This window comes from Caloenas nicobarica, chromosome 3, assembly GCF_036013445.1.
Source record: "Caloenas nicobarica isolate bCalNic1 chromosome 3, bCalNic1.hap1, whole genome shotgun sequence".
NCBI lineage: Eukaryota > Metazoa > Chordata > Aves > Columbiformes > Columbidae > Caloenas > Caloenas nicobarica.
In genome coordinates this window covers 25856542-25871743 of record NC_088247.1, presented here as the reverse complement: position 1 = coordinate 25871743, position 15202 = coordinate 25856542, and the positions used below count along the sequence as shown (strand labels likewise).

General features: G+C 38.2%; 1 protein-coding gene across 5 annotated transcripts in view; it reads right to left on the bottom strand.

Moving 5' to 3' along the window:
- Nucleotides 1–1231: 1231 nt before the first annotated feature.
- MLIP (muscular LMNA interacting protein) overlaps nt 1232–15202 on the bottom strand; it is a 108726-nt gene continuing 94755 nt past the window's right edge. For 3 of the 5 annotated variants that reach the window (XM_065632160.1, XM_065632158.1, XM_065632161.1), the window contains 3 exons: nt 11354–11407; nt 3649–3683; nt 1232–1571 (listed from right to left, as the gene is read on the bottom strand). In XM_065632160.1, coding sequence (XP_065488232.1) covers nt 3657–3683; nt 11354–11407 — 81 coding nt within the window. In that variant the 3' untranslated portion in view covers nt 1232–1571; nt 3649–3656. The other 2 variants (XM_065632159.1, XM_065632162.1) reach the window with 2 other exon arrangements.

The window sequence follows — 15202 nt, the reverse complement described above, 5'->3', positions numbered from 1 at the left end:
ATTGAAAACAAGAAATTCTATTAGGTCCTTGGTGGGTAGACCTATTACATCTTGTACAGTATTTATAATATATTTATAGTTATAAATGTGTATATGTATTAATATATATATTAGTTTAAAAAGATTTTTTATTATATTTACCTACATGTATTGATTTCTGTCCCCAAGAACTCTCTCTTGAACTCACCGAAATGCTTTTCTCAATATTTTTTTGGTCATTTGGTTAATGGCTATGCTGTCCACAAGATGTACACACTTAAATTTGACTATTTTTCTATTGAGAAAAGAAACTAATACAAAACCAAAGCTTATCTATCTATTGGTCTGTTCATGACATTTTGAAGGACATGTGTACTCCTGTAGGAAAAAGGTATATTTTACCTATATAGAAAGACTCAGTGATTGCTGTACTTCTGTCTTAACAGTTTCACAGTTCAACAGTTTAAATGCAGGCTGGATTTAAATTACACCGAGTCCAATAGTGCAAGAGGTTGAGTAGCCTAAGGACTATTCCATTTAAACTGATAGGAATTTTAATGTTTTAACTGATGAAAATATTTTCTAAATTAGTTCATCACATTAATTTTAATGAAAACAGCACCATGTCTCATTAAAATTTTAATCTTAACCACAGCGCAGAGCAATGTGTCAAGAGGTAAAATGTTCCTGCACACCAGGACAGGGCAGTTATGCAAAGGTTCTGGACATGCACATATCTGTGGGGTGATTTAAAGGATCAAGGGGTCAAGGAGAAGGTGGTTGACTGATGCAGGCATAGACAATCAGCTTCCATAGATGTTTATAATGCACCTTGAAAGCAAATTTTTTGAGATCCAGGCTCAGGCAACATTCAGTCCGTGGGAAAAGCATAGGGTCAAACTAAGAGCAGCATAAGCTGGAGAGGAAAGTGGTGATTCTCATACGTGCAGCAGGAATGCAGCTGGTCATTCTGCTGCTCTCATCAGCTGGCACAGACACTGCCTGGCCAAAAGGGCCACGAATATTGCGTGGCAGGGAAGAATCACTGTGCCTGCTGATTGCTGTGGGTGCTGACACAAACTTTGATAACTCCTGGAGTGCTTCACAAAATGTGTCTATATAGCAGCAAAATGTGACCAAGGTTAAGAGCATGGGAGCATTCCTTTCCCAACGATGCTGCCATTCATCCTCAGCTATTTGAAATACACGAAGCTAAATTTACAGGAGGAAAAACAAGAATCACAGCAAACACTTTGCAACAAAAATATGGCTTTATTTATTTTCAACATGTATATTATTCCTAAAGAAAATATGCTGTGTTATTTAGGGCATCTTTTAAACCAGCAAGCACTTCAAGAAATCATACTTCAATATGGCACCTTCATGTGTGTGTCTCTGGGGTTATTTATGCTAGTACATAAGATTGTCTCTTGAAAGAATATTTGATTATTATAACTGCTTTGCAATTAGCATACTGGAAGCAATTTTATTGTAAATGGTGCTTTAAATAATACTTGTGCCGTTGATTCCTTCTTAGTATTGAAACAGGCCTCAAGATACTCTACGGTTTTATCACTTGATCCTAATCGGGGCTGGAAAAGAAGAGTTTTCACATGAATACAAGTAGTCAAAAGTACAGATTAGTAAACTATATAACATGCACGTGGGTCACTTAGTTTTCCTAATTTATGTGACCTGGTGAGCTGACTAATGAACCTAACTCATAGTTTCACAGAAAAAAAGGCTTGAAGAAATATTCAGCCACCCCATTAGTGCTGTCACTGTGGGAGAAGATGACAGCTGGCACACCAAACTTATCCTGTGAGATACTTGCCCATCTTTGCAGCAGCCTGAGATTCAGTTCTTGAATTTCCACATAGCTGGAACCATTCAAATTCTAAACTGACTCTGTCTTCCCGAAATTTAGGTCCATTTGTTTTTTTCCTACCCTCAGGAAGGATGGAAGAGTCACTAATATTACTTTATAACATCCCATTTGCAGACATACCAACTGCAATGCCTCTGCTCTATCCTTATTTCTTTTGTTCTGTGTGAGGACACTGAAACCTCTACATCTTTTCTAAAACTCCCATTTGTTTTCCACATACCATGCAACTGATTCTTCACTAACACTGAACAGACACGAGTAACTACCTCTTTCATATTATAAACCATCCCTTCAACATCTCCTGTGAGTGGCATTTTTCTTAAGAGCATCGCCTCTAACTCAGATTGAGTTTGTGGTCCCTTATAATCCTCAAGTTCTTTCCTGCAGTATTATTGTCATTCCTTTTCTCTCGGTGCTTTTCATATTTCCTTGTATTTGTCTTCAGTTAATTTTATCATCTTGATTTCAAGCTATTCCTCTAACATGTGACATTTTTTGAATTCTAATCCTGCCTTCTGAGCTGCTTTCAAGTCCTCTCAAATGGGCATTATCTGTAAATCTGGTAAGCTTGCTGTCCATGTGATTGAACAAGTAATTAATGATAATGTTTTATACCGCTAGAGCTAGAAGGCAGCATTGTGGAAGCCTGTGTGAGATGTTCTCCCACTTCAGCAGCAAACAATTGTTCTCCGAGTCCCGCTTTCTAGTCAGTTGCGCATCTCCCTTATGTGAATTTCATTTAGTCTGTATCTGCTTTGCTTGCATATGAATGTAATGTGGGACTGTGTCGACAATGTGCTGTATAAGATGCATCTCCTATATCTGTTTTGCTGTCAAAGAAAGAAATGAGATCAACTCAATAGGATTTATTTCTGTGTCTCTGTGTAAGTCATCTTATCTCCTTACTGTTCTCTAGATGCCTACAAAGAGGTGGTTTCATACTTTGTTCCAGTGTCTTGGAAATGCCAGGGCTGACTTTTCTGTGATTCTTTAGATTTTTCTTTCCAGTCTCATTAGATACGTCGTGTTTGCCTTTCTCCAGTTTTCTGGGAACTTACTCATCCTACTAATCACTAATATTTGAGAAATTGCTTTGATTGGTTTAAGGGTAAGTTTCATTAGGCTGTGCCATCCTGAATACTCGAATATACTTCAGCATTCCTTCAGTTGTTCTTTTCCTATTGTCTCCATGATACTACCCCCAAATTCTTAATAATAACTGAAATAAACTTTTAGTAATAATTAACCTTCTTTGTGAAGACTGAAACAGACCAAAAAAAGGCATCGAACATTTCAGCCTTTTCTATTTCACCTATTTGCTGACCTTCCTTGTTAAGTACTACATTATATCTGCTCTCAAGCGCAGCAAATTATTTGCAATACAGTATTGTTTAGCAAACAATTAATTTTAATAGCACTACATGGTTATGCGCTCAAATATAAAATAATATTCATCTTACTTCAATGACATTACTTCACAATCTAATTCCAGACTACACCTCAATTTCTTCCAACTGTTTAATTTCATCTCCCTTAAAATTAATTCAGTTGTGACTTTATTCTGTGATGCTAAGAAGTGGAATTGTTCTGTATTGGTACTTATTAATAGAAAATCATTCACCAAATATAGCCAGCTTATTATCCAAACACTAAATTGTATAGCTAACTCATCCTGTCATCTTTTTAAACAAAACCATGAAAATATATTAAAATTACACTAAAGAAGTAGTTACATATTCAAAGTGTGACTGTAACCAAGTCAGAAAAATACTAATACTCACCATCATATCTAAACAGAACCTCTTTCATTGGCAACCTGTAGAAAAAAAGGAAATATAATGTGAAAAGAACGTGGAGAGGACAATATAAACCGGAGTATGTTAAGCAGGCACAGTTCTACAGACTGGTGGACAACTTCATACAGCTCCTTGTCTTTTAAAAACATGATTTTCCTGCACTGTTAATTTATAACTAAGATACTGAACATGGGACAATTTTTCATGCACTGATGTGTTTGAGGAACTATACTGCATACAGCAAATTTCAACAGACGAAGCATCACCTTGGTCAAATGCACGTTAGAGGACATTTCAGACTCATGTTGGGTTTCCAGTTCTTTTTTGGACCACATCCTGGGAGGACAGAGCATGTGGCCAACCTTGCATTCACATGGCATGGATGTTGTTTTCCTCCACTTTAGCAAGGATTTCGACACAGTCTTCTACACCAAAGTACCCTAACTAAGGAAGGGGGTGGACTAGAGAGTGCATGAATAACTGGCTGGACCACTGGTCTGAAAAGATAGTAGTCAATACTTCAAAGTCTCTGTTCCAGGTGGCACTTCAGAGGATGCTAGAGTGAATGCTATTTGATATCTCCATCAGGGACCCTACCTGTCCAGGAAGTCTGTGGACGTTACCAACTTGGAGGGGAGGGAGAGACTGATACGCTGAGGGTACAGCTCCCATTCTGGAGGACTTTGCCAGACTGGAGGAATGGGCCAACAGGAGATTTGTGAACGAAGGCAAATACAAAATCATGCATCTGGGAAGGGACAAGGGTGGGGAAAAAGTGAGCAATCCCATGCAACGGTGCAGGCCAGGGACTGCCTGGCTGGATAGCAGCTCTGCAGAGAAGGACCTAAGGCCTGGCTGGAACCAAACTGAATGTCAGTCCACCCTTGTTGTGATGAAGGATAACCTCATACACGGTTGCATAGCCAGCAGGTTGAGGGAAGTTATTTTTCCCCTCTGCTGGGCACTACTGAGTCTGCATCTGGAACATAGTTTCCATTTTTGAGCCCTCGCAATAGGAAAGAGTTGTCAAGCAACCAGAAGAAACTCAATGGAGGACCATCAGGATAGTTGCAGGGGTTCCTTGACTACTGGAAAAGGCATATGACGTATGAGGGGAGGTTACAGGGTTTGTTTAACATGAAGAGTAAGTTAAAGCACACCTATTTTCGCTCTCAAGCTATTTAAGCAGGGTTTATAGAGAGCTGAGATTTGTGTGGTGAAAGTAAAGGAGGCAACAATTAGGGAAATTTTAACTAGCCATAAGGAAAAATATATTTATGTGGCAGTTGCACTTCCCCCCCACACACACCCTGAGAACTGGTGTGGCGGTTGCACTGGTAGCTGCCCATCCCCTCTCAGAACTGAGGCCTTCAATGGGGCAGCCAATGGCTCTTTGTGGAGACCCAGAGTTGGTGGGCAGGGTCGTCAGCAGAGGAGGGGCCAAGAGCGCCCACAGCCCAGAGAAGCCGAGAAGCTTCTGGAATGGCCACAGCCAGATCTGATCAGACTATAAATGAGGTTCCTGCTGGAGACTCCCTTTGTGTGGTCTCCTCAGAGCTGTGGGTCTGTCATGCTGCCGGAGTCCCTCCCCTTAGACGGAGAAGCCGTCTGAGGTAACCTCCCGGGATGGGGAGCGCCTCACCTCCGCATGTGGGTGAGTGATAAATTACTGAATATATGCTTTAATAAGTCCTCGTCTGGTAGACGAGTGTAAATTCCTCATCTGGAACAGGCAAGTGTTTATCTCTTATGGGCAAAACAGGGCAGAGAGGTTTTGTTTTCTTGTGAGTGCATATATGCATGCTGTGGATCCTCATTATTCTTATTTCGCTGCACCCCAAATAATCTCCTAACCTAATAATCTGAACCTGTATCTTATGTTATCAGAGTGCTAACTAATTGTATAAACCCCATTTCTAATCGGTTTATCAGTGGTACTTTTCTGGCCAGAATAAAGTTTTGTTTTGGACCTTGTTGTCCACCTAAACTTATTTTGGGGTGCCTCCGTGACAATTTTTCATAAGAGTGGCCAAACACTATGACTATTTTTTATCTGATTCTTTGATTCTAATTACTTATGCACTATTTAATTATTGAATTTTTTTAAAAAAAAGCCCTCTTCAAACTCCAGAACTCGAACTGTGTTTTGACTATCTATTCAGGACAAGCTCTTTTCCTCTAAAATTATTATATAGAATGCCTGCCATTATCTAAAGGGGTCCGAATAAACCAGCTTTTTCCTAAAGCCAAATAGATGGAAATAACCCTTTAAATGACATAGTGGCATTTCATACTATCATATTTATATTACTACCCTTTCAGTCTTTTTAATGTAAGTTTACCATATAACTAATACATTTACAATAATTCTTCTTATAGCAATCACATTAGAAATAAAATCCTATAAATTCATAAAATGCATTTTCCTTGTTAATGCGTGGTGAGTTAATATGCCTTTTCACATCAGCAGTCTATAACTGAAGCATTTTGCTTAAAACAAGGAGATACAATTGAATCTGGCAAAAAGTATTGCTTGAATACCTGTTGCAAGTATCAGTTTCCTGTTTTACACATAAAGTACAAAAAAGAGTTTAAAGCATTCTTAAAGTATAAAGCAAATAGAAAGTGTGTCCGCTGATATTTAAAGGTTTTATTTCAGAATTTTCAAATGTGCATATTTTGGACCTACCTTTCTATTTATAAATATCAGAAGACTACAGTTTATTGTGTCCTTTTAGTGGCCCATCCATTTAGGACGTTAAAAAAATTGTCACATCTAACGCATGAGATTTCCTTTAGTAAAAGCAGTAGTTATTCTTACTTTTAATGCTCATTTGCAGGGTCATTAAATTTTCAGTTAAATGAACTGTTCTGAAGATATGGAGAGAGCCTACTGCTGCAGTCCTTGGCTTGGTCAAAATAAACTATGGGTGGTGAGACTATGACTTCAGAGAGGTACAGGTCACTTTGCTCCAAAATGTTTTGGAAGATTACAGGTCAAGTCAGAAGAATTCTCATTTTGGAGGTAAGTGACCTCAAAGGATTTTCTAATTTGCATCAGCTCAGAGCTTTTCTTATATGTATTGCTGTTGCTCTTTGCCTTATTATTTGCTACCTTAATCACTATGCTTAAGCTCAGTCTGTGCAGTGCCCTTTATGAGTTATCTAAGGCCCCCTAGTTCATTAGATAATTCATAATCTCTGCAAATCAACAGTGCTGCAAAAACCACTGACCCTGCATCCCAGGTGGGGGACCAGAAGAGATGCTGATGGTGTCAGAGTTTAACACACACATGCTCTGCAGCCTGGCCAGCTACAGAACCGGCAGTGATGCTCTGCCATACCAGTGTACACCAGCTCGCCGCTGTCTGCAGCACAGGGCTGTAATATTATGCAAGACTGAAAGTAAAAATAGTGTGTCTGCAATGTGATGGGTGGAGATCCCATGTTTGTGGCTCCAAGGAAAGCACAAGAAGCAAACCAGTCTTTCACTTCAGTATATCTGCACGCAGGGAAGGACAGGTCCCAGCACCAAAGGGAAGACAAAGGTGCTTGAACAAAGGAGTTGACATTTGTGTAAAAGTGGCTGCCAATACAGTTCCCTCTAGTTTCATCTGGTATCTACCACAACCCCTGTTCTCACTTTGACAAGGATCTTTACCCGTTGAAAAGGTAGGTGAGAGCTGGATCATTCCAGAACACCTAACCACCACCATCAGCCTCCTCCAGGCTGTCAGGACAAGCTGGAGGAGAGGACAGCCTGCACCCTGCCCTCATACCTCCTCACCAGAGCCAGGGAAGGGCACAGCCCATGCTCATCCATCCCATCCTCATAGTGATCATGATGTCAAGCACCTTGGTGGGGGAATTTTGCTCTCTGGGATTTTTTTTTTTTGTAAATCCAGGGTACAATGTCAATATTTTTGCTTGGAAAAACACCTTTTGGGTCTGATACTGCCATTTGGGCTGGAGCTTTGTTCAAATGTAAAACCTCTTACATAAATTCTTTAGTACAAGGACTCTTTCAGAAAAATGGGTGCATTTTCTTCTTATATGTAAAATCTATCAATGATTAATTCTAATGTTGACCTCTGAACAGGAACCCTCCTCAAGTAAATAACGATTAAGAGCAATGTACAATAGAACTTTAGACCTTATTGACATTTTCACAGAATTTAAAATTTCAGTAACTTTTAAAGTTGTTTAAAGTAGAGCGGGGCAGATTACTTGTTTCCCCAGGAGAAAAAAAAAAAAAAAAAGGTATTTTACTAAAATTCACAAAAATTTGCACGAAAGATGGTCACTGAAATTCTGTCACCACTGAAGTCAATGGAATCATCTTTTTCTGATGAGGTCTTTTTATGACTGTTGACCTTATAGATCCTATTATTATCTCAAATAATTATTGCAGATCTTTCAGGAATAACAAACAGATAAGACAGAGTAGCAGCTGCAGCAAAAGATAAGAACCTAAAGTAAATGTATAACAGACCTGGGATTTTGCAAGCCATGTATGAATAAGGGTAATGAGTACACACTTTTAGCACCTGCATGCAATGTCCTTTTGGGACATATGCCCCATGTTCTCACTAAATAATCTGACTCAGTACTGTTCTGAGAATGATCATAATGTTATTCACATGCCATAACCTGGGCAAACACTAGATTTACTTTAAAGGAAGATAGTCAGTCTTAGAAATTACTGGTATTTCTTTTGCTTAGGTTTCACAAGAAGATAGGTTTTACAAGAGAGAGAACAGAAAATGTGTCATCTCTTGACATTATTTCCTGACCAGCTTGTGGGGAACCTGCCCCAGTTCTTCCCACTGTGTCTGCGTGTGGACTAGTGTCCACCTGTCTAGTCATGGTCAGTTTTGTGACAAGCCCCAGGAAACCAGAACAAATATTCAGCTTGCTCAGCTTTACCAAATGGTGTCTGACACTTTTTATTTTAAAGCTGACTATTTGCCTCACCTAACATTATTTTAAGTGGAGAATGACCATCACCTAATAAGAATTTAATCAATGGAAATACGAAGACTGCTGATAACAGCGTAGATAAATCGTCTTCTTTCCAAGTGATTGTCTTTGTTCTTTATAAATGCAACCACAATTTCATCAGATCTTTATTCTACAGGTCATGGTATAAATGTTCCAACTGTTGGAGTGCATTTAAGATTTTAATGAATTGATTGATAGAAATTAGGTAAAGTGTTTGTTTATATACAAAGAAACTTTTAGAAGACAGTGCTATATATTTTACCTGCCTTGGGACAGACTAAGCTGGCCTCTAATCAAAGGAATTTAACACTTTTGTTGTCATTGTCATCAATCTGGAACGTTACAACCTCTTGTTTTCAAGGATATCTTGGTCATTGCAGTCTGACTTTTCTATGTCAGCACGAGATGCTTCACTTTCTACACTAAACTTAATAATGCATGTTAAATTACATGCCTTGTTTCTTAAAAGAGTTTTCTTTGAAAAGATCTCTTTCCTAGATCTACAAAGCTCTTCCTCAACTAATTGTAAAGACAAAGGATGAGAGATGGGGAACTAGCTGTTTGCTTTCCGCTAACTCATTTTCAAATACAGGAAAATCAGTTGCATCATCAGATGCTGCATTTATATACACACATGTGCACACATATGTATATATATACACATACATATACATATATATACACACATGTGTACATACATACACATTTTAGAATGCCTGATGTGGTGCAAATCTGTTTCATCTCAATAACAAATTTATCCTCAGAACTATTCAGTCCCTCTCACCACCCAATAATGAAATACTTTTACTTTGATAATATTTCAGAAACTTTACAGATGAGATAGAAAAAAACAACCTATCTGAGAAGCTCAGCAAGGTTTGTCGTCTGACTTCATTTTGTGAGGGCATCTTGGGGCTTCCTTTGGACAGATCCCCAGCAGAAACAACTGCTTTTGAGAGAACAAAGACATGGCTCTTGGGAGGTGGAGTGTCTGGGTTTTGGCTGGGATAGAGTTCATTTTCTTCATAATAGCTGATATAGTGCTGTTGTTTGGATTTAGAATTAGAATAATGTTGATAATACACAGATGTTTTAGTTGTTGGTAAGTAGTCAAGGACTTTTCAGCTTCTCATCCTGTGCCAAGTGCACGAGAGGTTGTGAGGGGACACGGCTGGGACAGCTGACCTCTTAACTGAGGCAGGAAGGCCGTAATGAGCTAGGAAGTATCTCTAAGTCTCTGTCCCTGTGCACAGGAAGGCTGGGGATGTGCATAAGAATAAAAGGCTATGTTCATGTCTCATATATTCCTGGTGCAGAACAGCAGTCTCTTAATCCAGCCAAAAAGTGAGATGTCTACTTTGTGTTTTAAATTATTTTCACTTTTTTTTAAACCTTTTTTTCAGTGGAAATCAAGATAAATTGGAAGGATATGTTAACAGGCTTTGTCAACAAACTCAGAATTCACGCAAACCCTCTGCTTCCAACATGCAAAGGGACTGACCTCAAAACTCCCTCAATATTTTTCAAAACAGTGAGACAGTTACTCCTTCGGTAGCAATTACTGGCAAACATCCATTTCGTTTATTTAAATGCTCATTTTGTGGCTTTTAGCAAGACTAGCATATAATTTTTAAATAATAAATTTAAAATTACCTGTTCCTAAAATGTAATTATCATTCCTGTTTAAATTTTTAAACTCATAAAAAACTTGTGAATTAATTGTGTGCATGTGTCCGGTAACCAAAGGAGGTCTCAGGAACAAAAATTAATTCTTGTGTCATAAATGTACTCATACTACTATTATTGGTAGTAAGTTATGCCGCCTTATGTGAATTTCTAAAATAATGTTTAAAATGTCATTTAATTAAAGATGTTCTATTACATTCCAAAGCCTGCGGTAAACAATATGATAGTTCATTAAATTACATATGTTTATTTCAACATTGAGGCTATATTTCAGCTTCATGTTCATGACTTTGTTGGACAAAAGATTTGCCTGTGCTGGCAGAACCTTTTTAATTTTGATACATTCTCAAGAGAAAATTAATGATGTGTAGCATATCACATTGGCTCCCACTGAGTGAATTGTCTAGGGTGGTAACCACTGTGGTCTTAGAGTTTAGATATGTAAAAGTAGTAGGGAATTGGCCACTCAATTTAGACTTCAAGAAGATTTATGTCCTTTGAAGTCAAATAAAACCGGCACTGTATTTTAATGCTGGGCGAATTCACACTATGTGTTCTATTATATTTTCTTGACAGTCCATTACGAAATTCTCAATAATTAATTATCCTAAATGCTTCTGGTAGTTTTTGTATCTGTTATTTAAAAAAGAAGTTATAGCAATGAGAGCAAATTGTGGAATGCATGATTCAAATGGGCCTAACTGTATAATTTAACAAATCTCACTTGCTAACATCCCAACAGCACACATCAGGAACCTGAAGTGTAAATGATAGTGCTACTCCAAATTCACACAAGCAACAGAGCCTGCAAAACAACTCTTTTTTTTTTTTTTCTTTTGTCATTAATCATTAAGAATAATTAATGCTTATCTAATCTGTGCACTGGACAAAAACAGATTTGGGAGTTCAGCACATTTCTTCTCATCAACTTTACACAAGCTACGTAAGTAAAATATAAAGCTAGCGTGCAAATGCTTAAACCCATCAAATGTCAACTGATTACCTGCTTTGAGCTGAGTGTTTCGTTTTCTGGAATAGGCACTATGGGATGACTGGGCTGCCAAGCCAAGATGTCACAGGTTGGAGAGAGCATGAGATTAAAAACAGGAAAGAGGAATTAGTTATCAGTTCTATTTCTGCATAAAATATCATTAAAGTTTAATAATGTAAGCCAATACCCTCAAGCATGCAAAGGATAGCAAGGCAAGGAGAAACCCTATGTGTTCAACAGGCTCCCTGCTGATCAGGCTCTCTCTTAATACTCTTTATCTGTAAGAAAATCTATTTCAAGGTATGGTCTGTTGTCTGTTATATCATATTACCATAATTAGAAGGGTGAGGAATAGACAAATAACAGTTTGAAAGAGGCATCTCAAGTAAAAATCATAGCAAGGGTCCCTGCCTTATAACACATTTAGTATGAGACAATGCACATAAAGTTATTTAAAATTGCAGCTGTATTTCTGCCACTTTGAATATCTGTCTTCTTAAATCTCCTCCAGAAGAGCTCTCCTTGATCTTAAATTTCATAGACATTCATCATACAAACATTTAAATAAAAAATGCTGTATAGCAGCAATTAGTATGTGCAGAAAGAGGTTTCGGATCTCAGGCATTTTTCAGTGTTTTAAGTATTATATGAGTTGCATCTGAGTAATGAAGTTCAATGGATGTGACTCAAGTGAAGAACCATACCAATTTCAAGAAGATTTTAATTAGAATACAGGTAAATAGATGAGCTGCAGTTTATAAAGGCAGTCTTAAATCATAAGCTTGTGAGATTTTCCTATACAGTGACATGGATACATTCTCTTTAGAGCAAAAGCTGCTGAATGTATTGGGGTTTGGGTATTTTAGGATTGTACAAACACAAGGTTGGAAGAAGCCTGCTATTTTCAATGCATCAAAGGCATCGCTTTGTTTTGGTATTTAGATCAAATAGTAATTTAACAAATAATCTGTTGCTTAAAAAAAATATTGCTCTTGCCCTAAGAAAATTAATTTTGGAACGGTGCTTTTTGAGAAGCAAGACTGATCAGCTAAACTGGCTCTATAAAGAAAGAAGGATATTGAAGCGGAATATACATTAATCTTCACAGAATCACAGAATGGTTGGGGTTGGGAGGGACCTCTGGAGATCATCTAATCCAACTCATCTGCTAAAGCAGGTTCACCTGGAGTAGATCACACAGGAATGTGTCCAGGTGGGTTTTGAATGTCTCCAGAGAACGAGACTCCATAGTCTTCTGTAATTACATTATGGATCTGCTATGTATTGCACTCACCCTTTGTAAATTTGCCCTGATTTATTTACAGGGAAGCAGGAATTGACTGTACCAACAAGAGCAGCAGTTACAGAAGCTTTGAACCATTTAATTATTTTTTTTTCAAAAAAAAAATGAAAAGGCCAAGTGAATAACTTTAGGCAATACGTGTATTTATTTATTCAGTGAATTTAGACAAGGGGCTAACTTCAGGCAAAGGAAGGGTAAGGAAAGGGTGAGGAGCCCAGATCCTCTCAGTGGCCACATCCCTCTCTCTGCCACACACCTGGCTCTGGATTTCAGCCAGTGCTGCTGCCAAGGCAGCCCCAGACCTGACACCACCCGGCTGCTGCAGCACAGCTCTTCACAACAGACACAGGAGGTGTCAAAAAGCCTACGTCAGAGACAGAAAACCTATTTCCAATCCCAGTATCCTGCAGTTACTGAGGGGGAGGCAATATTTTTTGGTATGCAGGTACAAAGTTCTAGCAACACCTGTGGTACGTTGGCAAGCTTATTTCATTGAAATAAACCCTAGAGTTGAGTTACCTGTTGCCTCACCAGAATATGGCACCTTTGTATTCCAGGCAAAATAAAAAGGGTGAATCACAAAGAAAAGAGAAAAGTAATGATCATTTTCTGTTTGCTTTCTGATGTGCAGTTAAGCTCTCTGAGAAGAATTGTCCACTGCTTGCAAGGAAGAAAAGCTCCCTAGTCAGGTAGTGATTTGAGAATGCAACAGCTCTTTCTCTCAAATTGCATGGAGAGTCAATCAATGAAAAATGCAATTTTTGTGTTATCTCATCCTGGCCTTTCTTGCTGGTATTGCCTACCATGTTAACCTGAAATGCCTCTCTGAGTCGTGATTCTGCCTCACCTTGTTCCTTGAGTATGAGGTCTCAAGTCCTTCCTTAGACCTGACAAAAGTAATCATCTATTTTTGCCCAAGAAATGTATTTGCTTCCTTTATTTTCATAGCATCCTCTGTTCAAACTAAAGAGCCAACATGTATAACAATCTCTGTGTTGTCTTCTCTGCATGGTGGTCAGCCCAGAGTGTTCGGAGGACACTTAACAGGACAGATAGCCTACCTGATTAAACTCAGGCTTGTACCTGAATCATATATAGTATAGCTTACGGCCCTAAGCACAGGGGAAAGACCCTCATAGGGTATGGACATCTCTGTTGATGGTGGAAGATGACAATATTGCATATTTAATTTCTATTCTTCTTTCCTTCACCAGTTACAAAATTCTGCATTACTCTTACAAGGTTAATGGATAATTCTTAACTTTTCCAGACATCACTTAGTTTTCTGATAATGTGACATCTTGTTTATTATTTCTAAGAAGACAAAAGGAGAGAACTAGACAAATCTGCATTTGTGGCTGCAAAAGTTGTACTGAGGAGAGCAGAATGTCCTGATAATATAAGTGTTTGCAGCATGTAAGTTCAAAGCGAAATTTTATACCTGGCCAAATAACCTCTTACACACTCAGTCAAGGCTTAGAAAAGAGGTGGTTATATAACATCTTCGTTAGACCTTTGTTCATTTAGCTCTGTAATCAGCAAGACATATTTGCCTTTAAAAGGTCAGTTTATCTTTATTGGGCTATGAATCACAGCTGCCTCTTAACTAATATAAAGCTTTCTGAGGTGTTCTCAAGGTAATACCTTTTTCATAAATCTAAGTCATTCTCTAGGGGGTCTGCAACCTTTGCTAATTGAGACACAGGTTTAAAACTCTTCGGAACCGGTGAGAGATAAGGCACATAAGAAATAAGAATGTTTCAACTATAGTAACCAGAGAACATTCAAGTCCACACTATTCTTTCAAACTACTCCATTAAGTCTTTAAAACACTGAAAATAAACTAGGTACTCTTATGAAACAGAGTCATTGCTTAAGAATAGGGAAAACTAATGATTTCTCAAAAACTAAATATGGTTGTTTATATATGCATAACAAGCAAACTTTTAAATAAAACAATTTTATAGATAACCACTTTTTCTGAATATCAGAACATGAAATCTAGGTTACCAATAAATGCCAAAACACTCACATCAGCAGAGCAAGGACTACACTAACTAAGGGGAGAGAAAATATATAATGTAAAGGGACAATTTACAATTATGATGTCTATAGTCTCTCTGAAATGACACAGCATAAAATGCATTTCAAAGATGCACTCAGTTAAGCACCCAATTCTTTTGCACCTTCACGTGTCTATAAAAATGAATGTAAAGTAGAAATGGCAATCACAACAAAGATTTATAATGTACTTTCAGCCACGTATGCAACAGAACATCCTGACTGACTTGCAAATCGTCATTATACACTAACGTACCTGTGCATTTTTAACTTGAAGATTTCGAGACTCTCTCCAGATACTGATAAGTACCTGCACAAGAGGAACGACTCGCAAGCAGACATGCTTCCCTGACAGATTCTCACAGGACACAGGCCTGGAGTGCACCAGGGTGGGGCGAGGCTGGAAGATTTGCAATAGAATACCAGAGGCTGGAGGAGTTACAGGGCTTTGCAGTAGGGATTCCTTATCTCTAAGTGGAGCTGGAGGGAGATGCACG